General features: G+C 33.0%; 2 protein-coding genes across 3 annotated transcripts; both read left to right on the top strand.

Annotated features, from left to right (window-relative positions):
- Positions 1 to 1,698: 1,698 nt before the first annotated feature.
- Positions 1,699 to 9,161, top strand: LOC126706203 (receptor-like serine/threonine-protein kinase SD1-8). Of its 2 annotated transcripts, XM_050405538.1 has the most exons (7): positions 1,706 to 3,089; positions 3,206 to 3,337; positions 6,996 to 7,189; positions 7,462 to 7,672; positions 7,833 to 8,067; positions 8,173 to 8,320; positions 8,649 to 9,161. In XM_050405538.1, exons 1-7 carry the CDS (start codon positions 1,802 to 1,804, stop codon positions 8,955 to 8,957), a joined length of 2,517 nt encoding a protein of 838 aa, XP_050261495.1. In that variant the 5' UTR covers positions 1,706 to 1,801; the 3' UTR covers positions 8,958 to 9,161. The 2 variants fall into 2 exon arrangements, with proteins under 2 accessions (XP_050261496.1, XP_050261495.1); XM_050405539.1 differs by lacking the exons at positions 6,996 to 7,189; positions 7,462 to 7,672 and having other exon boundaries at positions 1,699 to 3,089.
- Positions 9,162 to 14,054: 4,893 nt separating this feature from the next.
- LOC126705002 (S-locus-specific glycoprotein S13-like) lies at positions 14,055 to 14,570 on the top strand. Its single transcript, XM_050403969.1, has one exon. The coding sequence runs from the start codon at positions 14,055 to 14,057 to the stop codon at positions 14,568 to 14,570; it is 516 nt and encodes a 171-aa protein (XP_050259926.1).
- The last annotated feature ends 11,838 nt before the right edge of the window (positions 14,571 to 26,408 follow it).

Raw genomic sequence — 26,408 nt, forward strand, 5'->3', positions numbered from 1 at the left:
TCTCTCTCTCTCTCTCTCTCTCTCTCTCTCTCTCTCTCTCTCAAGTTTTGTGAATTGTCATTTTAGTCTTCCAATCTTAGTAGTCCACGGTTATAACATGTAATGCATTCTTAGAAAATAAATCTAACATACAATCAAGAATGTAAAGAAAATAATTATGTTGTTAAGTTAAAAAAAGAATTAAATATTTGTCAATTTACACAAACAATATTACAACATGTTCATATTCTAAATTACATTAATCTTAAAATTTTACATTTTTTTTAATTCCTGAAATATTATAATAGTAATAAAAATAAATTTTTATTAAATATTTCAAAATAAGTTTATAGAATACACGAGCATGGCGTAGAACATCGATTAGTCATGACATAATAGAAAATTGTACCACCAACGCACAGATAGAATTTAAATGAACCTAGCTAGAAATCATCTAATTTTATTTGCATTTCCAACTCCAGGAAAATACAAAGAATGATAATAGCGGGTACTTGGAAGAAAATCCCAGCCAAGACATCTATATACGCATGCATACTTCGGAACTTAGTAAGTGCACTTATCTCCTCTATAAGAGCATTCCCATCAGCTGTTCTATAAAAATGTCATTTTGACACATTAAAAAGCTAACTTTATTATTATAGCACATCATTTTACAATATCTTCTATATCACATGTTTTATTCTTCAATTCTACATCACATGTTTTTTCCCCCCTGTAAGGACTGAATTTCAACCCTCAGCCTACTAGAGATGGATGATGGCCCAACGAACCCAAAACAATATATTTGTCATAGAGTGGATCTTACAGGTAAGACTCAGCAAATTATGTATGGGCCACAATAGATTGGATTTGCGCCAGAAAAATAAGAAAACACAGTTTAAAGGAAATAACACTCCTCTGTCAAGTCCGAGGATGAAGTGTTCTTATATTTACTCCAATTTATCTAAGTACAAGTCTACTCTCTTTCTCCTTTTTTTTTCATTCCCTCCCCCCTTTTTCACGGGGGCTGTTTCTTTATATAGTTCTATTCATTTCAATCCTAACCTTTCACTTGTTGATTATGTAGGTGATCTTTTAGATGTTTGTCCCATCAAAAACCTCCTAGAAGCTCACCTATAGCCGCGTGTTTTATAAATGTGGCTACAACTACAGACATATAGCCGCGTTTTTGAAAACGCAGCTATAGGTGAGCTCTGAATTAATTTGCACACTGAATCGAAGTTCCTACTAGCCTAGCTCCCATCAAAATGAAATAAATTTGGCTTCCGTTTAAATCTGTGACAAGGCACATCCTTTTTAACCATTTTAATAAAATAAAATTTTAATTTTTTAATAATTCTATAGTTGGGAGGTGTATTAAAATAGTGTTTGTCTCCCTTGAAAACACTATAATATGCAAGTTGAGCAATAAGTCTCTTGTTATTATTAAATTAATAAAAAATGTCACTTTTTTTTTTTTTAAGAAATCAAGAAATGTAAGTAATCCTACAACATAATTCCAAATCCTGGTGCTCACTTTCCATTCCATTTTCAACCTTTCACATCCTGGTGCATAAATAGTCGGGACCGGGTGAACTACAGAAAAATGCGACATCTGTAAAAGGGGAACCATGCGGGAAATTCTTGTTCACAAAAAACAAAAAAAAAAAAAAAAAAAAAAAAATTCTCACAAGCCCGCATTTTTTGAATTGACTGAGTCAATGCTAGACAGAACCACCACTTGGTTGAGGCATTGCATGACCTATGTTTATAATGGGTCTAACTTCAACTTGTTGGCTGAGAGCTCTAAGGAAATAAAGCAATGGACATCTTTGCTTTAGTGTTTTTGAGTTCCAGTTTGCTTGTTTTCTCCTTTGTATCCTCGGATGCTGTTGACAGCATTACTCAATCCCAAACCCTCAGGGACATTGAGAACACAACCTTGGTCTCTAAAGATGGAGGCTTTGTCCTGGGTTTCTTCAGTCCAGGTAATTCCAATAACCGTTACTTGGGAATTTGGTACAACAATATCCCAGTTAAAACGGTTGTTTGGGTAGCAAACCGGCTTAACCCAATCCCAGACTCGTCTGGCGTGTTGATGGTAAAAAGTTCAGGTAGTCTTGTTCTTCTCAGCCAGAATACGACTGTTGCTTGGTCGGCAAATTCAACAAAAGAGGCCAGGAATCCAATAGTACATCTTTTAGATTCTGGAAATCTAGTATCAAGAGAAGAGAATGAAGACAATTATTTGTGGCAAAGCTTTGACTATCCTTCTGATACTTGGCTGCCAGGGATGAAGCTTGGATGGGACTTAGGGACTGGTCTGGAAAAGCGTCTAACTGAATGGAAGAGTCTAGATGACCCCTCTCCTGGAGAAATGAGTTGGGGGATTGAACTTAATAATTACCCTGAATTAGTCATGAAGAAAGGCTCCGAGAAGTACTTCCGGTCCGGCCCATGGAATGGCATATTTTTCAGTGGTATGCCAGAGTTACAGGCCACCCCGCTTTTCAACTACACGTTTGTCTCCAACAAGGACGAGGTACACTTCATGTTCGAACTTATTGAAATTTCTACAATCACAAGAGTAGCTTTGAGCCAATCACAGTATATGCACTTCGTGTGGGTGGATGAAAAACAAAAATGGATGATGTTCTTATCTTTTCCGAAAGACGGATGTGACGCTTACAATTTTTGTGGTGCTTATGGAAATTGTATCGTGGATGAGTCACTTCCCTGTCACTGTGTAGAAGGATTCAAGCCTGTGTCGCGAGGAACAGGGCACCAGGAAGAGTGGTATAGGGGATGTGTAGGAATTACGCAATTGAGCTGCGAGGATAAAGATAAAATTGGGTTTTTTAAACTTCCTAGATTCAAAATGCCAGCTACCACTTATTCTTGGTTGAACGAAAGTATGAGTCTTAATGAATGCAGAGTCAAATGTTTGAACAACTGTTCCTGTACGGCTTATGCAAACTCAGATATTAGAGGTGGAGGAAGTGGCTGCGCCATCTGGTTTGGAGATCTAACTGATATTAGACAGATGGCAGCTAACAAGGAGGATGCTAATAGTCAGGATGTATATATTCGAATGCCTACTTCAGAGCAAGGTATGGGCTTATAGTCTTCATTGCTCTCTTATTCGTATTTTGATGTACCATCAAAGCTAAAATATATTTTCCCATCTGGTTTATTGCATTACTAAAATATTTTTTCTTTTCTATAGCAAATTCAATAAAAAAAGAGGTGAAAAACAAGCAAAAGACGAAGGTGGTAGTGATAGTTGTGGTTGCCATTGCCGTAATATTTGGGGTGCTCATGATTCCCTACAGCATTTGGAAAAGGTCAAACTTCAGAGGTAAATTACGCAATTCATTTTACCTAGGTTCTTTGATATAACTTCTATAGACGTATAGAGCAGCTAATAAGATAGTTGAACGAAAAAGCTGTGATGTATAGCCATTAATTTTTTATTGGGAGAGTCAAACTATCACTAGCAGGGGCGGCTCTACAGCCAGCCTGAGTTCAAATGAACTCTCTGGCCTGGCCAGAAAAATAATATATATATATATATATATTTCTTTTTTTGACTCCTAAAATAAAATCATGAACACTCTTATCCTAAATTTTGTTTAAACTTAATTGAAATAAAGTTGAAATATGATCATCTTAGTGCTATTTTCACAATATTTTTACAATAAATGTTAAATGACAAGTTGTAATTGGTTTTTTATCTAAACTCATAAGTGACATCACTTTTTTACATACCTTTAACAACTTGTCACTTAAATTTTATTGTGTAAATGTTGTGTCAATAGCACTACTCTTAAAATTGCTCATTTGTTAATAAATAAATAAATATTCTCTCTGGACTCTGGCTTACTTTACCGTTGATGGTAGAATGAAATGGTTTTTTCCCACACTTTTCTTCTTCATCAGCAAAAAATTACACAACTTGTACAACCAATTGATTTGTATTTACTATTTACATCTATGATTCTTTTCTCATTCTCACTTTCTCCCTTTTATGTTTTCTTTCTGTCTAATCAAATAGTTTGACAAGTGTTCTATAGTTTTTTGAGTTCAAAAAGTCTTTTATTGCTTGCTCCAATTCCAAGAAAATGACCACGTGTGTGGTTAAAAATTCATACATTTTAAAAGCAAAATCTTATATAAGTTACTATTTTTTTTCCTTAGTATCACATTTACCCCTAGACCTACTCTTAGGTGTGTTACTATTCTTCTTTATCATATATTTTTATTTAATTGATATTACATATGATTATAATAAACTAGCCAATATCCTACGCGATGCGTGGTGCAATTTGATAAATTTTGTAAGAAATTATTTATGACCCACTGATTTCATGAATATTATTATTGTTAGTGACACTTAGTCTATGAGGTTTTCTACTAAAACTAAATTCAAACTAAATACATTGGGGGGAAAATTCCTCTAATTCATGCAACCAAAATTGTCACCATATCATAGTGAAATTGTCACCTACAATCCTATTGGTTCCTAGGTGTCTTTCTTGTATTATTTATGTTTTATATATCAATTAGCTATAAAAACTTCTAGAATTTCATGATACAACAATAAAAAAATAATGCCATAGTAATGCAATAATATCACAATTTAACCTCCAAATTTTAATTGAATTAAAAGTAGCCAAAAATAGATCCTTTCCAAGTATACGCATCATACTAAAAACCAAAAATATAAATTGGCACATAATATGAAAAAATAAGCCTAAATAAATTACAATCCTACATAAGTAAAACTGTATACATAAATTCTAAACAAAATATCAAAGACATACATAATATTTTGAAAATTAACATATCTCTCAGAAAGAAAAACAAAGATATTGTGAGAAAATTATGGAAGTTTAATTTTTAAGTCCAATGGGAATGAGGATTTATATTGGACAAACATGGAGACAAATAATATTTGCCCAATTCATTGAATTCAACTCTTGCAATTCGACATTGAAGTTAGTCTTATGCAGAAAATTGAAAAGTTTTTTTTTTATTCCTACATTTCCCATGGCTTTTGAGATCCATCCATATCAATTCAAAGCATGTAAAGTTATAAATGTATACAAGTTCTTTGAATTTTATTCTTACATTTCCCATGACTTGATTTATATTGGACAAATGTGGAGACAAATAATATTTGTCCAATTCATTGAATTCAACTGTTGCAATTCTACATTGAAGTTAGTCTTATGCAGAAAATTGAAAAGTTTTTTTGATTCTTACATTTCCCATGACTTTTTAGATTCATTCCTATCAATTCAAAGCATGTAAAGCTATAAATGTATTCAAATTCTTTGAATTTTATTCCTACATTTTCCATGACTTTTTAAATCCATCCGTATCAATTCAAAACATGTAAAGTTATAAATCTATACAAATTCTTTGAATTTTATTAATACATTGGAATAAATGCATTTGTCATTACTTAATAGTTTGACATAAATGCTAAACTTAAATGAGGTGGAAGCCTAAATAAGAAGGATGTCATACAATGTGCCACTTGGCAGAACCTCATGCTTTCCAACAGGAGGTCTCTTCTTTTATAAAGATATTGATATTGATGATTGATTATTATTAATTTGACAAATATTATGATTAGTTATTTATTTTTATTTATTTATGCATTCAATTGTTGTTTTCTTACCAATCTTTAAACTATTAATAATTTTTTAAGACTATTATACAGTATAGTTGTATCGTATACTATTTAAAATACTATGTTAGATTATTGTATGTAATATAACAATTGTATATAAAAAAAAATAATAATAATCATTTTATTTTTTTACTCCCCACAACAAAATCCTAGCTCAAGACATTATTGATCCCCCTAGAAAAAAATCCTAAAGCCACTACTGCTCACTAGACCAGTTTTTTGAAAGAATTACGCAAGTCAAACTATGTCACTAGACCAGGATTTTGTGCACAATTGAATCACTTGTAGTACTTGCAGCAAGTGTGTTATGATGAAAATTTTGCACTTCGAGGCTACATTTCATTCTCTCCTCGAGGGCTAAGTTATTTTCAATACGATAACTAGGACTAAGTGAAGAACTTAAAACAAGCATTTTCCAGGCTAAGTATGCTTTATTCCACTTCGAAGTATTCATAGTTGCGAAGAAAATAAACTCGAGACTACAATCAACTAATTGCATGAGAAGTAAAACATTAGAAGGAAACTTACTTTCATTAACGTAATAAGGCATATACAATGGAGTCTAATTCCAATCTAAAAGATAAATTTAAAGAATAACAAGCAAATATGTAAATCTCTTGATAAATTAATGTACTTGTGGTTGTTCAAAGTACTGTTGACTAAAAAGGCTCACTCATGCAAGTAAATACATGCGGGCTCAAGCAACTCATTAAAGCCCGCTAATTGACCACCCTAATGCTCGCTTGAGTAAGAATCGTAGAAACAAAATCTGAATCCTATTATGATTAGAATTCTAACCCTACATGTAACACCCACTTATGCACGATTTTTAGTGAGGTTAGAGAGGAACAAACTCAACGCTTTTAGAGAGAAACCCCATCTTTTCATCTCGTGAGCTTTCATGAGAAAATCCCTTTAGTTCTTAAAAAGCTTGCAATCCAAATTGCCCCTAAAACTTATAAAATAATTAAAAATAAAATAAAACTAAGATTGACTTCTTGCTGCCTGCATAAGAACTCTTTAAGAATTTCAACACAACAATTAAATGCTTTTGAAATTAGATGCATATATTCCTCTGCAACCATGTGACAGATCCCAGTTAATTAATAGTTGAGCCATGACAGCTTTTATGAATCATTTTAGGATTAGAATAGAGTGACCATCTTCATGATCAAGTAGGGGAACACTCGTTATAATTTGATTTGAGAAACAGGACCACCATCTTCATGATCAAGTCAGGGAGGACTTGTTACAATTTGATTTGAGAAACAGGACCACACAGGTTGGACTAATTGGGACTATCTTCTTGATCAAGCAGGGGAGGACTTGATATCATTTGATTTCAGCAACAAGGCTACACAACGAGGACTAATCAATAAGAAGAGGACTGGGAAAGGTCGAAATAAGGAAATGGAGCTTCCACTCTTTAGTTTTTCTAGTGTATCTACTGCTACTAATTACTTCAGTGCCTCAAATAAGCTTGGAGAGGGGGGTTTTGGACCTGTTTACAAAGTAAGTTTCAATAACTAACCACATTTATCTTAGAAGAGAAATTCTGAAGTAATATATAATATTCCACAATCTAACCTTTAACACAAATGTTGAAGTCCTAATACTTGCATGAAATTGATGCTAGGTGTTAGAGGTATTAGGTATACATGGGTGAGGCCTAATAATATTGTAAGCCTAATACCTCCAACACTAGGATCCAACCTATAATAATTGTTTGATGTGGATTCTTCCCAAGGTTTAATTAAAAACTAAGTTAAAAGAACTATTTTCAGGGATCCTTGCTGAATGGACAATTAGTAGCAGTAAAAAGACTTTCGAGAAAATCTGGACAAGGATGGGAAGAGCTAAAAAATGAGGCAATGCTTATAGCCAAACTCCAACACAAGAATCTTGTGAAATTGCTTGGCTGCTGCATTGAAAGAGATGAAAAGATTTTGATCTATGAATATTTGCCCAATAAAAGCTTAGATTATTTCCTTTTTGGTATGTAGTTTTACACAATCTTAATTACTTTCAGAGTTATCTGCTTACATTATGCTTGTTCATAGCTCAAAATTTAGTTGTAACCAGGGTATCATACACATAATGCCCGCCAATTTTTTCCTATCTTCTATCTGACTATTTGTATGTGGCATTGAGACAGATCCAATTAGACATGAGATAAAAGATTGGGCAACCCGAACTCACATCATTGAAGGGATTGTTCAAGGGCTTCTTTACCTCCATCAGTACTCCAGGTTACAAATCATTCATAGAGATTTGAAGGCCAGCAACATCTTGCTGGATAAAGACATGAATCCTAAAATATCAGATTTTGGATTGGCAAGAATTTTTTGTGGGAATGGGTCACAAGCAACCAATCGAATAGTGGGGACTTAGTAAGTATAATCTATAAGTATGCATGCTCTATAGCAAATATCAGTAATAAATACAAAGTGTTCACAATGAAACTACTAACTAGTTTGTTTAACAATGAAATACAGTGGCTATATGTCCCCGGAATATGCCATGGAAGGCCTCTTCTCAATTAAATCTGATGTCTTTAGTTTTGGAGTATTATTGTTAGAGATCTTGAGTGGCAAGAAGAATACTGGTTTCTATCAGAGTGACTCTATCAATCTTATTGGATATGTGAGTAACGGACCCTCTTACTTTTAAGTTAACAAAAGCTTAGAAAATGTGTTTGTGTTTGACCATTTGAGTCCATGTGTGTGAATTGTACCATCTCTTGACCTTTCAAAGGATTATATTCTGAGTTAGTAATGTTGATTTAAAAGTTATATACCAATGTCAAATTAAGTTTCCTCTAAACTTATTTAGCTACTTTTTGGTATTTTACCAAAGATCATTTCTAATGCTCCTTTAATTTAGTTTGCTATTCTTCTTATTGTGATGTATACTATGCTAAGAGCATCATGAATTGCACTTACTTTTAATTTTGGTGCTAAATTTTCTTTAGACGTGGGATTTGTGGAAAAGCAATAGGTCGTTGGAGTTGATGGATCCAATCCTCGAAGATACTCCTCCTGCGAATGTCCTTTTGAGTTACATAAACATAGCACTACTTTGCGTCCAAGAAAATGCTGTTGATAGGCCTACCATATCAGATGTGATCTCGATGTTCAACAAGGAACCTGCACTTCTACCTTCACCAAAAAAACCAGCGTTTTCATTTGGCAGAGGTATGGAGGATTTGGGTTCATCAAAGAGAAAGCTAGAAATTTGTTCTCTAAATGACATGACAGTCTCAATTTTGGAAGCTCGGTGACAATTTAGACTTTGTTGATCATACCTCAATTGTTTATCATGTTACCTAGGCATGTTTTAAATAAACAATAATATTATTGAACTTGAGAAAACAAAATTTACCATTAGTCATTGGCTTATTGCCATGTTGATGTCTATCAAGTCCTACATTAAAAGCTTCTTCAATCTGTTTCTCCTACTTTCATTATATACCTCTTCTTCTTCTTCTTCTTCTTCTGTTTTTAGCATAACTGCATAATGATATTGATGGACTGATATCAAGGAGGGACTTAGGGCCACTTTTGAAAGCCTACACTCAAAAAAAGCCAAGGCCTAGGCAAATGCCCTGTTTTGGAATAAATATAATAGTAATAATAATTTAGCTTGAAAAACTTAGAAATCATGATTAAGGTTTAAATAGTTATATTGACTATTGTGACAAATAATGTTATCCTTTTTTAAAGAGAATAAATTCAACCAAGTAGTTCATTGGTCAATGCAACTATGTGGTTGAATTTGATTGAGAAACTAGTTATAGTAGCGTTTAAGAAATTGTATCTAAGTTTTTCCCAAAAGAGATATATTTAGGAGGAATTTAAACTATTAGTTTTACTCCACACCTTGGAAGAGAAGAACAAACAGAAGCTGTTACCATCCACCTTGAGTGGTCTTGTTCCTGAAAAATATATCCATGTAATTAATTGAAACGGGCTACCATCCATAAATAGGCCTGGAAGACAGAATTAGCTTTAATTAGTTTGGCAACAATTGCTACTGCTTACAACTTTTTATCACACGATTAGTATGATTAAAGTGAGACTGCAAAAGGCCTTGCTCCTGTAAAGAAATATCAAGTTCTCTATTGAGCACTAAAAGAAAAGGCTAGAGAAAATAAACAAATTTAAATGTTAATTCTTTTAGATTTATGAAAAACAAATCTGAATGGATGTTATTAGAGACAAACAGATAAGATTGATGTTAGTTTGTAAGGGCAAACCAACTTTTATATAATTAAAGAAAGATCTGTCATAGCAAGAAATAAATAAATAATTCATATTTTTTAAACTGATCACAAAAAAAAAAAAAAATTCATGTTAATGTTCCGAACCTGATTCTGAGTGTGTGGGAATGTGATTGTGAAAGTGGCTGGTTTAAGGTAGCCAGGATAGGTAAATAATAAATAATAATAATTATTTAAAAAAAAAAATGAGGTTAAGACTTAAGAGAGTCGCTTCTTTGGGCTCTGTGCCTGTGGCTAGGTTTGAGGTTCGGCCATCAACTTTTGATGTGGGTTGCTCGGTTCGACTACTTTGGGTTTGTGGCATTCGCACTAGCACAATCATTTTGGCCCCCAAGGTTTTTTCCTCTCTAAGATCAAAGATTGTAGATTAACTGCATTGCACCTGATAAGAAAACCCACATTTTATTTTGATGGTCTATTTCTCTTTTTTTCTAGGATAAGATTTTATGCTCTTCTTTTATATGTGTGGGATTGTAACTCCGAGCCAGTGAGGTACCAAATGAAGATGATTAAAATTAGAGAATGTGATTTTCGCTTGGTACATGGTAACATAATTTTTTGTTTTGCTTTTTTTCTTTAAAATGTATTCTTACTGGATTAGGAGTCCACATTTGTGAAATATACTATGCAATCCTATGAGCTTTTTTTTTTTTTTTTTTTCCTTTCTTTTAAGAAAAGATTACTTATCAACACAAGCTGACACTATATAATAATTATTCAATTAGTGATGGGTTTATAGTTAAACTGTTAAAAAAATGTAGTTTGTATGAATTTATTTTTATGCCTCAATTATATAGTATATAAGAAATAATTGGACACATTATGAAATTGACACTATAATTATTAATTTATTTTAACTTATTTATATCTCTTTATTTTTATATATAAAAAATGTGATTAATTAAATTGGCTAAAAAAATATTTTAAAAAAAAGAAAAAAAAAGTCTCAAATGAATTGTCGAGAACGTTAAAACGTTGGTAGTTTGCTCATTTAGATTTTGGATAAGACCAAATAATAATAATAATAATAATAATAATAATAATAATAATAATAATAATAATAATAAGGTAAAGACTTAAAGTTAATAGTAATAGGATAGAAGTAGAAGGTTAAAAAAAAAAAAAAAAAAGGGTTGTGGCTGAAGTCTACTAACGTGAAAAGGGGAGCAAAATCGTCCTGTGTAATAAAGCTCTGTTTTTTCTCTCATCTATATCTATATATTTCTAAAAGCTGAGTTTAGTATTTATTGTTGTTACACTCTAGTTGAGCCACATCAGCGTTTATGTCATTATCTTTTTTCTTTCCAATTTTCCTATAATTGTTTTTAACATTTTTTTTTTTTAATATTTACACTACTCCAATCTTTCTCCCTTTCTTACCTTTTCATCTCCCTATTGCTTCTCCAACCTTTCTCTCTTTCGTACCTTTTCATCTCCCCACTACTCTCTAAAAGAATATTGTTCTTCCTCTTTCCTTTCATCTTCCTTTATTTTTTTTCTTTTCTTATTCACACCCTCTTACTATAAATTTGTCGATATCTCTTCCATTCTATGCATAGTTTTCCTTCACAATAAAAAGGTTGTCTCTCTCTCTCTCAAATTTTTGGTGGATTTTTTTTTTCTTGCATATCTACTTTAGGATGATAATTTTTTATATTCTTTAAAACTCTACTTTGAGTTAATGCAATTTAGTTTTGTTTTTTAATTTTTTTTCTGTTCTCTTTAATTGTTAAATGTTATACTATTGCGTTATAAAGAATTAAATATAGCTGTGGGTACCCGAGGACCGAGGATGAATCTGAAGAGTTGTGGTGTGACTGTGAGGATGTCATAGCCCACGAACCCGAAGAGAAGAGATACCCGAGGAAAGGAAGGGACAAATCACAGTGTACTAAGGAGTTCCATGTGGGAGTGAGATCCAAAGAGAAAGAGAGTCGATGGCTGAGGGAGAAGTTTCTAGTTTGGAGTAGCCTGTCTCCTCCACATTAAATGCTGTACAATAGTTTTAGCAGCCGCATTGATTAGGAAGTGACCTGAACAGTGCAAGTCACAGCTAAGCAAGCACCTTCCACTACCTTCTTCAGATGTAGAAAAAGACAAGTGTCAGAAGGAAAAGCTGATTAGGTAAAGATGGATGGGTGAGATATGCCAGAGCAGAAGTATATAAGAAAAGGAGAGAGCACTGGGAAGAGGGATCGAAAATAAAGAAAAGAAACAGAAGGAAGAACATGGAGAGAAGGGAGTGAATAGTATTACTTTTTACACAAACTTAGTCTCCTCAGGAGAACTTGTTGAGGGCCTAATATTCATTTGTTTCTAAATACAAACCTTATTTTTCCTTGTAGCTATCCTCAGGCAAAGCCCTCTGTTGTTGTTAGTTCCCTCCTCTTACAAATTTTATTGGTTTGGGCCAGGGTTGAAGGGCACAACCCATTACTCTAAGTGGGCTTAGGCTACGAATTTTCTGGTCCTTACGCATATAAAAATATAATATTATTCTATTACATAGTATGATTTGGATAATTTGGTATTTATTGTAAATTGATATTTCTTCTATTACATAGCATGATTTTTTATAGTGCACAATTTAGATGTTAAACTAGGAGACTTTACTAATTTTTGTTTATTCTTTAATCCTTTGTGGTGGACAAAGTACACTTAATGGTTAAATTAGAAGTACACTATAATACCATTTATTTATAGAAAAGTAAAGGTTAACCAAACGAAAATAATTGGACGGGCGACAAATTTTAGCTTTTGCAATTTTATTTTAATTATTATTATTATTTTATAACAATGCATATATAGAAATTTAATTCTTAGATTTTGCTAATAATTGTTTATTTGATAATATGTTTTGGGTTGATGAAATTACAACAAATTTTATTCCTAATTGGTCCAATTAATCATTTTTAAGTTTTATTAGTTTGTTTAAAACTAAAAGAATAATTTCCAAATTTTATATTTTTTTTAATGATTCACAAAATGTTATAAAAAAAACTTTTATTAAAAAATGATATTTTCGTTAACTTACCTTTTGAATTTCTAAAAAAAAAAAAAATTGTATTGTTTTCATTTTGGTACAACAAAATTTATATTTATGATTTATGATTATTCGTATAATAAATAAAAATATGATTACAAAATACATTACTCTTTATTAAATTAGTTTAAATTTAAAAAATAATAATAATAAAACCACCATAAAATAATTATCACGCGTAACGCATTGGTTCATGGCTAGTTTTATCTTCAAATTAATGATATTGGTTTTTGGTAGGCCCAAGATAAAATACTTGGTCGCACCAATTTTCCATCATCTCATCTTTCCAACAAAACACTTACAAAAATAATTTTTTCTTCGTTATTCTCTCATATTTTTTCAATCATCCCTTATGTTTCATTTGTAGTTTTCTGTGTTTTTTAGTGTTTCATAGTATTAGAAAAAATGAGTCAAAAGAAAATTATATTTGATCAACATAAAAAGTATGACTTATTTTTATAGATTGTATTCCACTAATTTTTTTTGAAAAACAATTCTATCCTACATTACGCTAAATAAAGAAAGTTAAAAGATTGTTTTTAAACTCATTTAAGGTTACTACGAAATATAGAAAAATGAGATAATTTTATTAAAAAAAAATTAAATAATATATTTTATAGAAAACATTATTGCCTAAATAAACAGAGCTTTAAATCTTTCCAACCAAACTAAATACTAAAAAGAGGTCCCCACGTTTAACAAAAATCAGTTTTGAATTCAGGCTGCACGTGTTGGAAAATAGAAAGTTCTGTTTGAGTAGAAGTCATTCAAGAATATCGTAGGCGTAACATCATCACAATTCACAATCACATATGACTAGAGTTTACAAACCCATTAAGTCCTCCAAGTCTTTGTTTCTAGAATCGTGATGAATGGACTAACAGAATATTTAAATTTAAGCCCTTCATCAGGCAATTCTTTTGTTTTGATTTGCAGCTGCTAACTGCTACTATTTTTGTTGTTCACTGCTGTAAGCAGCAGTTAACTACTTTTATAGTTCGGACTGAATAAGGTTCTTTCATTCAGCCGAAAAAAAATAAAAGAGGGGGTTGTTAATGGAGACACTTGCTCTTCACTCATTCTTTTATTGTCTCATTGCTTTCTCATCAACCATGTTGCAATTTTGCATTGCAGCTGACACCATAAGTCCAGGGCAAACAGTTAGCGGTATCCAGACCCTAGTTTCCTCAGACCAAGTTTTTGAGCTAGGCTTCTTCTCCTCAGGCAACAACGAGAGCTGGTACTTGGGTATATGGTACAAGAAGACCCCGGGCGTACTTGTGTGGATAGCGAACCAGAACAGCCCAGTCACAGATCCTTCTGGAGTTTTCACCATCAGCAGCAATGGAACACTTGTTCTTCTGAACCAAAGCAACCACACTATCTGGTATTCAAATCCATCCAGGCCAGCACATATTCCAGTTGCTCAACTTTTAGGTTCTGGTAACCTTCTTATAGACAATGTAACTTCAACCTCCGAAAGCTATCTGTGGAAGAGCTCTGATTACCCAATAAACACGTGGTTACCAGGCATGCTGATAGGAAAGGACATGAGCAATGGTTTAAACTGATTTTTGACATTTTGCAAAGACTCAGATATTGCATCTCCAGGAGACTACATACAAATTTGATTACAAGGGGCTGCCTCAAATATTTATAAAAAGGGGAACGATGAAAAAATTTCGCACTGGACCATAGAATGGAGTTCGATTCAGCGGTCTTCCTATGCCTATAAATCAATTTTTCTTTCCCATATTAGCATCCCAAAATGACATGGTGGGATATATGTATGAACCTAAAAACAAGTTGGTTTCTACAAGGATAACACTGAGTGAGTCAGGCATCCTCCAACGCTTTGTATTGATAGAGGGAAGCACTGAATGGACTACCATGGATGCAGTACCGAATGACATGTGTGACAATTATGGGCAGTGTGGCGCTAATAGTGTTTGCAGAAGTTACAAAGAATCAACTTGCGAGTGTTTGGAATGTTTCAACCCCAAATCACCAGAAGAATGGAAACTACTCAATTCTTCAAGTGGATGTATAAGGAGAACCCCACAGGAATGACAGAGGAAAGATAGTTTCTTGAAGCTTGAGTGGGTGAAGTTGCCCGACTTGCTAGAGTTTTGGTTAAACAAGAGTATGAGCACCAAGGAATGCGAGGCAGAGTGCTTGAAGAACTGTTCATGTACAGCATATGCAAATTCAGATATTAATGGGGGAGGCAATGGCTGTTTTATCTGGTTTGGGAATTTGATAATTATTAGAGGGTATAACCAAGAAAATCCCGGGCAAGATCTCTATATACGACTGGCTGCTTCAGAACTAAGTAAGTGCACTTTCTGCTTTCTAACACTCACTTCCAACATATTAGCATATGCAGTCTTCATCTACAAAGACCTTGGCCGGCATGGTGCAGAGGGTCTTATAATCTATAGCAGGATAGAGTTCAGTATAAGTTCTCAAGCCATAGTTTTATTTATGCTTGTATTAGCATTCTCAACTAACTTACAATAAAACCTGACCAGGGGAAGCAAAGATCTAATACTGTTACCCTAATGAACTAGGATTCAAGCAATATGAACAAATATCAAAATCAAAATTTGTCACCTTAATTATATAAAATGTTTTTTTACTAATTATACTAGTCTTGATCTTCTTCAAATTCATATGATGAATTACAAATGGTAATTTTTTTTTTTTTTCACTTTTACTATATAATGTAGTAGTAATTGGTTTAAGTGATTATACAAGTATCATATTTTCACCTATGTGCTATATTTTGACCATGTAAATATGTGCTAGATATTTTGGTGACAATGAAGGTGAAAATTCTTGATTCTTTCTCAAGATTCCATATATATATATATATATATAATTTTTTTTTCAAGTTCGGATAACGGAACCCTAGGGCATTTGTTATTAGACTATTTTAGGGAAATTTTTAGACTATTTTTATGAGAAATATAAAAAATTGTCAAAAAATTTAGTTACTTTTTTTTTTCCATAAAAAGTTTATAAAAATAGTTCATAAACCAATGTCAAAAGTATCCATAAATTTTTCTCTTTTTTCAAATAGTAATAATCATTTAAAGAGCATTGCTTGTGAAAGTGTTTGTGACTCACCTTATTGTTTTGCACACCCGATTCCTTGTAGTTTTACAAAACCTTAATGAGTCATGTTAATGGATGTCCTTCGGGCAATTATTAATAAAACATAATTTGAAAGTTTTGACGCTATTTTCATGGGAAATATAAAAAACTATCAATAACATTTATTTTTTTGTTATTCTTCCAATAAAATGTTTCTAAAAATAGTTCTTAAACTAATTCCCTTAACATTTCCCAACCTTGATTAGTAGGTGTGGTGGTCCATTCCCAAATACTTTGGACTTTTGGGCCTGGACCCCCCAATTTGCTTGTACTCTAGGTTGGGGCTTATCCTACAATGAGAGGTCCAACAGAGTGATTGTTGGTGTCATTGCTGGAGTTCTAGTGTTACTTTGGCACCTAACTCCATGGTTTTTTACTCAACTAAGATGATTGCTAAGCAGCTGAGCCCCCTCCTTTAAATCTGAACAGGATTTCCCTTCTCCCCAACCTGTGTTTTTCCTTACTTCTCTCATGTCTCTCCCCAAAATTTTCAACCGCTTATTCATACTTCTCACCTCTTATTTATACCCTTCTTTCAATGGGGTAATCATGATGAAGAAATATTTGGCATGTTAGTGGGTCCCTCCTCATCGTATCACCTTTCAAAGAGGGGCGTACCTTCTGTTTTTGATATGACTTCCTGGTAACTTGTGCCAAATGCCGGGTCTAGATGCTCGGCAGGTGGATTCCACCAAGGCATTATCTCTTATTCCCGGCATACCTTGGAGACCTCCTCATCTGCCCGGCTAGCTCCACAGAGTTTGACTATATGGGCCTGAATTGAGCCGAGGTTATTCCAATGAATGGGCCTGCAGTTCAGGATTGGCCTGCTACTCTTGGTCCGTACAGTAGGTATGTTGATAGTCAACCTTTTAAGAGTCTGCATAGATGCCCTTTATGACTTTTGTTAACAAATGTCATAAGGGCATAGATTAAGGTGCAATTATTCCTCTATTAGATAATATTTTTGAATACAAATCTTCTATACTATTTTTGTGTTCCTTTTTATGTTCCATCAATCACAACTTGTCTTTTATGTGTGTGTGTGTGTGTGTGTGAATTGTCAATTTTAAACTTTGGTTGTTTTATAAGAAAAGTCAAACAAATACATGACAAGTTGTAATTGGAGGAATATAAAATGGAACATAAAAAGTGGCATAGACTATAGAGGATTTTGATTAATATTTTTATAAATTTTCCTAAAATTAAAGTTAAACATTGCAAAAATATCTAATAAAAAAAAACACAACCACAATGAATTTATTCTTGCAAACTAATAAATTATTGTGACACATGTATTTCCTTTTTCAGAATATGTGCATTACAGCTCAGCATTTGTTATTTTTTAACTTATGCTTTTAGGGCACCTATTGACAAGACCCAAATTTTATTGTGAAAAGTTGTATTTTGACTTGTGTTATAATCGGCTGCCCAAGGGCCCGTTGGTATGTTGATAGTCAACCTTACAAGGGTTTGTGCATATAAATTCTTTAATGAAAAATTCTATTTTGTTTTAGTCCGCCACATGTATTTACATAGCGTAATTAATGGGTGAGTAAAGTTAGGAGGGATATTGCAAATTTTGCAAGCCAAGTCTTAAGAGAGTATGTTGTGTGTAGTATAACTTGTCTCACACTCCCTTAAAAGTTACTATGACTTTTGAGTGGAGTTATGATGTGTCTTTGTCTTGAAACCTCTTTCTCTCTCTCTCTCTTGTGTGTGTGTGTGTTTGTTTCTCAAAAAAAAAAGTCTAAAAGCAATACATTATTCAAAAATGAAAATATAATAGTAATCCAATGAAAGCCTTAAAATAAGGACAAAGGATTTCAGTGGTGTAGTTAGAATTTTTGGTTTGGGCCCGAATTACCTCATCTACTTCATTAATAACACTCTCCCATAGTTATCAGTATTGTACGATACGCGATACGTATCGTATCGTGTACAAAAAGTTTCATATCGTAAAGGTGTATTGTAAGTGCTTTTAAATCGTCCAATACATAAGTGCGTATCGTATAAATCGTATCGTATTGATGAATCGTACGTATCGTATGATACATAAACATGTGAGTTTAAAAAGGGTTTTTTTGTTAAAATTTGTGGTTTTATTTTATTTAAACAAGTTGTTAGACTTTTTTAACACAAAATTATTAGGAAACTTAATTGAGTCTAATAAAATAGTAAGTCCATGAGTTTTTTTCCTCCCTTCTCTTACTCCTACAAAATTTACACTATACTCATAACACTCACTTTCATATGTGCAAATTTATTTCATATGCTATTAATAATTGTATGGGCGGTTTTTAAGGCCCAGGAAGTAAGTGGTTCTGGCCCAAAAGTCCCCAGACAATGAATTTGTAAAGAGCGGGTTACAGAACTAGGGCTAGACGAAGTGAACGTCAATTAGAAGTGTGCCATGCAGCATATTGAACGTGAGAACATTCCATCTTTTAGTTCACAGGGTAACAATCTGAGGAGACGTATAAGTGCACCTCTTGCTCTTGGTCATAGACTACAGAATTGTTTCCCCTCTCTCTCTCTCTCCTTATTTTTTCTCCCTCCTCCGATCTCCTCTTCATGGGGATCTCCTTCTCTTATATAGCCTCCTTAATTGATAAGGACCTTACACCTGTTAACCATCTGGACCTTCACTTGAGTGTCTGTCCCATCGGACATCTTCCTTATCTTTCTGTGAGTTGCACTGACCAATGTAACACTATTCGCCTGTCTACTCCACATTAATGCGGCTGAAAAAGTAGCTTTCTTGCATTTAATGCGGCAGTTGTGGCTTCTCCCTGATTTCTTACATTTTCTTCTTTCCTGCTATGTGAGGCTCACCCTCCTACCCACGTTCACCTGGATGGGTTCTTCACTGTGGAGGGGACGCACATTGGGCCCATATTCGTGTGTCCGAGGAGGCATTCCTCCTCGGACATCTTTTAGATCAAACTGGGCTCAACAGGGTTGGGCTAGAAGTCACTTGGGCCCCTATTCCCCGTTGGGTCATGGTTAGGCTTTGTGTGGGTCCCTAGGCCCATTTGTTGATTTTGGGAATTTCACCCCTACAATAATATATTAAACGAAAATATAATTATTTTTTTATTTTGTTATTATTATTATGAGTCTAAAAAGCTAGAATGCGAAGAAAAAATATAAAGAATAAATTATTAGAATAAAAAAAACCAAAAAAAAAAGCAAATGTTGATAATAATGAAGAAAGTGTTTATGAAAAAATAATTTTGCAAAATGCTGAACATAATGATAACATTAACTTAAATGGAGTTGATTAACCAAGATGATGAAAAGATATTATTATTTTGGTTCATATATCATGTATTACTTCTGAGTTTAATCAATTTGAATGATCATGTTGTAAATATAAGTTAATTTGATTTATTTAGTTAGTTTTGTTAAATTTTATTACATAAGTAATGATTAAATTGGTCATTAGTTGAATATATTTTGAATTTATAATGAATATACTTTTTATATATGTATATCTATAATTATTTTATAATTTTATTACGTATTTGTGTATCTTACGATACACGATTCAATATGATACACGATACAGAAAAATCAAAAATCGATTCACGATACGATTCACGATTTGATAACTATGCTCTCTCCCTCCTTACTTTTTGTGGCACCCATAGTCTCCAATAAAATGGTAGAACAACATTTTCTGTTGGGGTGTGGAGATAGGAGCAATCAATACGAATCAAAACCCTTCAGTTGAAGAGTTAAGGACAATCTTTTTTGTTTTAATTTTCAATAGTTGGGGAGAGAGATTTTGTCTTAACCAAATTGTAAAGCTCATTGTTTAGAGTTGGATTGTTGTTCGTCTCAGATCAAACATCTAAAATTTGATATCTTTCTTAAAAGATTGAGATCTCTTTTGAGAAAATTCATACCAAACACTTTTCTTCTTCTTTTTTAATGCAACAAAACTTGTTCATTCATCTCCTTCAACGAAATTCATTTTAAACACTTTTTTTTGGAAAAAATTGGCATTTGCCTCTTTCTATCAAATAATCTAGCATTTTGCCCTCTTTCCCAAACTAATTAGGGAAATGCCCCTCTTTTGAAACTCAATTTTTTTTCAAAATCGAGTTAATCTCTATAGTGGCGTTTTAAGGAGCCTATAGTAATGTTTTGAGTCTATAGTGGCATATTGGGACTCGAGCTCCATGAACTTGAGTTATAGGTAAAAAAAATAAAAATAAAAAAATAATAATAAAAAAAGAACTTGCATGGAACTCAAGTTCATGGAGCTCGAGTTCCAAAACGCCACTATAGGTCCTTAAAACGTCATTATAGACTCCTTAAAGCACCACTATAGGGCTCCAGATTTTTTTTTTTTTTTTTTAACTCGATTTTGAGAAAATCGAGTTTCAAAAGAGAGGCACTTCCCTAATTAGTTTGGGAAATTAGGCAAAATGCTGGATTTTTTTTTCAAATAGGCATTTGCCCATTTTCTCCCTTTTTTCTCTTAGTAAAACTATAGAAAAAAAAAAAAAAAATATATATATATATATATATATATACATCTCTCAAACAAGTCTCAAGAGAATAGATAAAATAGTTACAATTGAACTCAAAGAGTCCCTAACATCATCTAACTGAGGGTTTCAAATGTATACTTTCAAATTTCATGTCCTAAAATTACTTGCAAATTGGTACGTTCTAAGTGGTAGAATTACTTTCTACAATTAGACCCCAGCTTATTTGTACAATTAATTGATACGATTTGTGCTTCCACAAGGTCCCGTAGTTTATCACAGTTTGCCCATTCGGAAAATTTTCCTCTTCACGAATGCCCATTAATTGTATTAGTTTTTGCTCTCCAAGAATATTTTAGTAATGTGTTTTTTTTTTACAGATAATTTCATATTCGGTAACAACATTGAGAAGAAAATTTATTTTTTTAGAACAAAAAAAAGAACCAATTTATTTCTTTAAATATTTTTTTATAGTAAGCGTACATGTAAGAGCAGAGAGTTATTATATTAGACGGAAGAATAACATTTTATGTTAGATACTTAGATACAAAATGAGAAATTGTATTGCTATTTAGAACAAATTAAGTATTGTTCTTGAACAAGGAGTAGAAATTGATATTTCATTTCCATTGTTATCTTTCATTAGACTTTTTCTTACTACTTATTGATCTTGCAGTAGTTAATTTTGGATTTTGAAACCTTTTTAACAATTTACCATGGCATGTACAAAGTATATTTATCAGAGGAAGTAATCACGATATTGAAAGAGATCTTCAAAAGCATGGTTAAAACTATCTGATAACATCAAACTTATAAAAAATTTTAAAAAGGCTGAAGCATAAAGTCCATAAACAAGAGTAAAACTATTTGAATTTTGAAAGCATAACGTCCATAAATAAGAGTAAAACTATTTGAATTTTGAAGTTTGCCTATAAATGTTGTTTTGAACTATGAATCAGAACTTTTATGCGGTTATGAAGAAATTTTCTTGGAGAAAGACATTTTCCAATTTTGTAAGTTATTATTTTTATTTTTTTATTTAAAATTAAATCCCTCTCTATCCATATATATACACACGTACATGCATATGTAATAATTTATAATACTCTTTTTATGAGTTATTACATTTAAATACAAAAATGATATTACAAACCAATAAACTGTAATTCTAGCTTTTTATGATTTAGTTATTTATAATTTGCTACTTCCACTTGATATTTTAAATTTAAAAAAATAATAATAAGGGGATGTTTGGTGCATCCACTCAAACACACATTTTCAGTTTTTAAACAATATTACACACATTTCCATACATTTTTTCACTTATACGTATTTTTTCACTTATACGTATTTCCACACATATTTTCAAACAACAAAACACATGTTTTCAAACACATGTACCAAACACCTCCTAAAATTCCCCAATAGTTTCCAATGTGATGCACCGATACGGATACGGGTATCAGTACAATACGGTACGGGTACAGGGATACAACATTTTTTGAAAAATCTAAGATACGATACGTCAGGGATACAGCAATTAATTTATTTATTTATTTTTATTTTTAGGTATATTTAAATATTTTTTTACATAATTTATGTTTATTTTAAGTTTTAAAATTAAGTAACAATAACAATAAAAATGGTTGAAAACATGTTTAAAACCAATCTACAAACAATATTATATTTATTATTTTATTTATATGATTATAGTTATATTAGACCCAACAACAATATATACAACAAAGGCAAAACCAAGTCAAAACAAACCAAAGCCTAAAAGCCCAGCCCAAGCCACTGAGCAGCCAAACCAAATGAGAGGCTAAAAGCCCAACCCAAGCCATTGAGTAGCAAAACCAAATGAGAGGCAAAACGAGAGAAAAAAAAACGGCTATTTGGCGATTCCGATTCAGAACAAAGGCAACGTGAAAGGCGAGGGAGAGAGAGTGAGAGTGAAAGTTTGAGAGACTTACCAGTAAGAAGGAAGAGGAGCTCTGGTGTTGTCGACATTCCACAAAGGCGAGAGAGAAAGAGTTGCAATCTTGGTCTAGCTGGGCAAATTTGGAGGTGCTAGCACAGAGAGAGAGAGAGTGATCTTGTGAGACCCAGTTGGGCCGATCGACAGATAGAAATTAGGTGTTAAATTCTTCTTCTTCTTTTTTTCTTCTCCCGCGTCCAATGGGTACTTGCCGTTGGACGTATCCTGCGTGTATTCGAGCCGTATTGGAATAAAAAATCATTTTTTTTTGCCTGATATTCTCTGAGTATGGTTGTACCCGTATCTGTACAGGAAAAATGCCGTATCGGCAGTGGCGGCTCCAGGAATTTTTCTCAAAGTATTCCTTAAGAAGTATAAATTACACAATCTAATAAAAAGAGATTCATATATTGACAACAACAACAATAAAAAATTTAAAAAAAAAAACACGCAAATACGTAAAGTTTACAATTTCCTTCTATGAATTTTCATGTTTTGAAATCATTGCATGATAGTCTCATTATCAATGCTACAAGCTACATCTCTTTTAATGTACACAACCAAGCAATCATTCATCCATTGATCTCCCATTCGATTGTGCAATTCATTCTTTATATATTTCATTGCTGAAAAACTTTTTTCTACTATTGCAGTAGTGACAAGAAGGGTCAAAACTAACTTCGCAAGCAAATAGATTAATGGATAAATGTCATGCTTCCATGTCTTCATTAACTTTTCAGCAAGTTCACCAATTCCTTGAAGCTCTAAAAACAAGTCATTGTTGTGCATATCAAAAATGTAATTCTGAAGTTGAGAGCCAAGTGCTAAGATATATGTCCCAGAAAAATTAGATGGATAGAACTTTGCTAGACGTATCAACTTTTCCTTATCAAAAGCCACAAATGAATTACTTGGATTCAAACAAGCCATACAAAGTAGCAAATCGGTATTCGCCTCTGAAAAACGGTTGTTAAGCTCTTGAAGTTGCAAATCTATGACTATGTAGAATAACTCAACATGATAATGATGTAAATTTGTATTTTGTTGGGTGTTGCGTCGCGGCCTCCCACTAACTACAAATATTTCATCCATGTTTAAGATAGAAATATCATGTGTGGTACAAAATGAAGACACTTCAGTTAATAAAGATTTCCATTCATCATCTTTCATCACTTGCAATCGTTGCTTAGACACTTTAACAAAATCCATAGCATTTACTATATCTTTTTTTTTTTTTTTTGCAATGCTATTAACAACTCATTTGTTATCCCTAAAATATTTTTTATCTAGTGTAGAGTAAAGACAAATTCAAAAGATAAAATTGACCTCATAATAGATCAAGCTTCAACTTTTTGGTCAGAAAGACCATCTTCTTCAATAATCTCAAGTACATCAACAACAACAAAGAACATCAAAATCAAGTTGAGAATAATCCCATAATATGATCCCCAACGTATATCATTAGGACGTTTAAGATTTGTCTCTTGATTCAAACCTTGCCCACTTATACGTACACCATTCTCTAATTTTTCTTTAATTTTGGCAAATTGTGCATCTCAAAGAGCGTCTTGTCTCTTACAAGAGCCTCCAACAACAGTTACTAAATAACTAACCACATAAAAAAATTCAACAATGTTAATGTGATTTTTAGCAACGACAATAAGATTCAATTGAAGTAGATGAGCAAAACAATGGACATAAAATGCTACTTATTCTTTTTCAAAATTAAAGTTTTGAGACCATTGATATCACCTTACATATTGCTAGCCCCGTCATAACATTGACCACGTAATTTCGATAAACTCAAATTATGTTCACAAAGTAAAGATTCAACAGCATATTTGAGTGACAAAGCAGTGGTACTTGTTACATGTACAATACCAAGGAACCGCTCTATAATAATTTCTTTTTTGTTCACATAACAAAGAACAATAGCCATTTGCTTTTTCACTGAGATATCACGAGACTCATTAACTAATATTGAAAAGAACCCATTATCAAGATCCTTGATAATGGTTTTGGATGTTTCAACTGCATTCACAATGTCTTTTTGAATTTCATGGTGGGTAAGCTTGAAATTTTTCAGAGCTTTTTGCAACACTTCATTGATAGATTCATTGTGATCCGCCAAAAATTGTAGAAACTCAAGGAAATTTCATTTATCACTTGAACCTTGAGATCCATCATGACCACAAAAAGCTAACCCCCAGCATAAAAGGAATCTTATGCAATCAACTATTGCATTTAATTGAACCGATATTCAATTTTATCTTGATTTGATTGCTTAACCAAAACACTTTGAATGTGTTGCTTTTCCTTCATTAGATCTTCACTCTTCTTGACAACTTGGTTATGAGCACTATTAACTCCTCCAACAGGGGATGATAACTTCTATTTCTGATTCCAAAGTTTGAATCCCTTCATTACAAAAGTCTCTCCTCCTCCTTGCTTACCAACATCTTGCCCAAATAGATAGCAATATAAACAAAATACTGCATCCTTGTCTATACTATATTCCAACCAGTTTTTATTTACATACCAATCGGATCTAAATCGATGAGGCTTTCCAGAAAAATCTATTGGAGGGTATTTATGGAGAACAGTTTGACAGGGGCCTTTTTGTAAATAAAATCTTCTTATTTCATCATGATTATTAAGATGATAAGATGATATCTTTTCTCGTAGCACAGGGTCTGAACGAAGATTTTCTAAGTTAAAGTCAACACGAATTCACTTAGAAGATAAAGATAAATCTTGCACAATAAATAAATCTTGCATAGGAGATAAATCTTGGGTACATAGTTTTCTTATCAAATTTTTGTCCATAATTCTAGTAAAACAATAAACAATAAACTATAAGTTCATTTGAAATATTAAAAAAATTATTAATTATTGTTGTTTAGTTGTTTCATTATTTTTTTTTTACTGACTACTAGCAGTCTAGCACACACCCCCCCCCCCTGTGCACTAGCACACACCCCCCACTATGCATTATCCACCCGGCTCAACCCACTGCTTAACATAATTTAATTCGTTTGTCTTTTATAATGTCTTGTTTAGCCTTTACTGCCTGTCCACTTCTCCAATCCAACTATCCAACCCCACGGCCCCATGGCCCCCATCCATCCCCCACTCAACAGACAAGAGCCAATCAACATTATACAAAACATTAAAGAAATATAAAACATTCACAATACACAAAACGACAAACTCACAAATCGATAAAGTCAAGATGTCAAATAAAGGCAATTAGACATTAGGTAAAGCTACTCAATTCCAAAGACAAAGAGAATCTCATTTTTCAATACAAAGAGAAACAAAGGAAGCTCCACTCTCACTCTCAAAGCACAGCAGAGAAGAGATAGAGAAAAAGAGAGAGAACTGAAATACCTTGAAGGGCGGCGTCATGGTAGCACGTCGAGGACTCGAGGCTAAGGCAATCTCCGATCTGATCTCACCATCGCTGATGTGCTCTGGGACCAAGGGCGGGGTCTTGCTGAGTTGTTCTGTTGCTATTGCTCGAGGCCAAGGCAATTTCCGATTCGATCTTGCCATCGCCAATGTGCTCTGGGACCAGGGGATGGATCTTGCTGAGTTGCTCTGTTGCTGTTGCTGAGTTTGAGGCGAAGGCCCTACTCACTGAGAGCCTGAGACGCTGACTACTGAGGGCTAAGGATGAGGTTCTTTTTTCCCTTTAGGTTAGGATCTCAACTTTGGTTTAAAATTTGATCAATCGGCGTATTAGGTATTTAGTTTATAAAAATTTAATTATTTTT

Source organism: Quercus robur, chromosome 11 (assembly GCF_932294415.1).
Source record: "Quercus robur chromosome 11, dhQueRobu3.1, whole genome shotgun sequence".
NCBI classification, from domain to species: Eukaryota; Viridiplantae; Streptophyta; class Magnoliopsida; order Fagales; family Fagaceae; genus Quercus; species Quercus robur.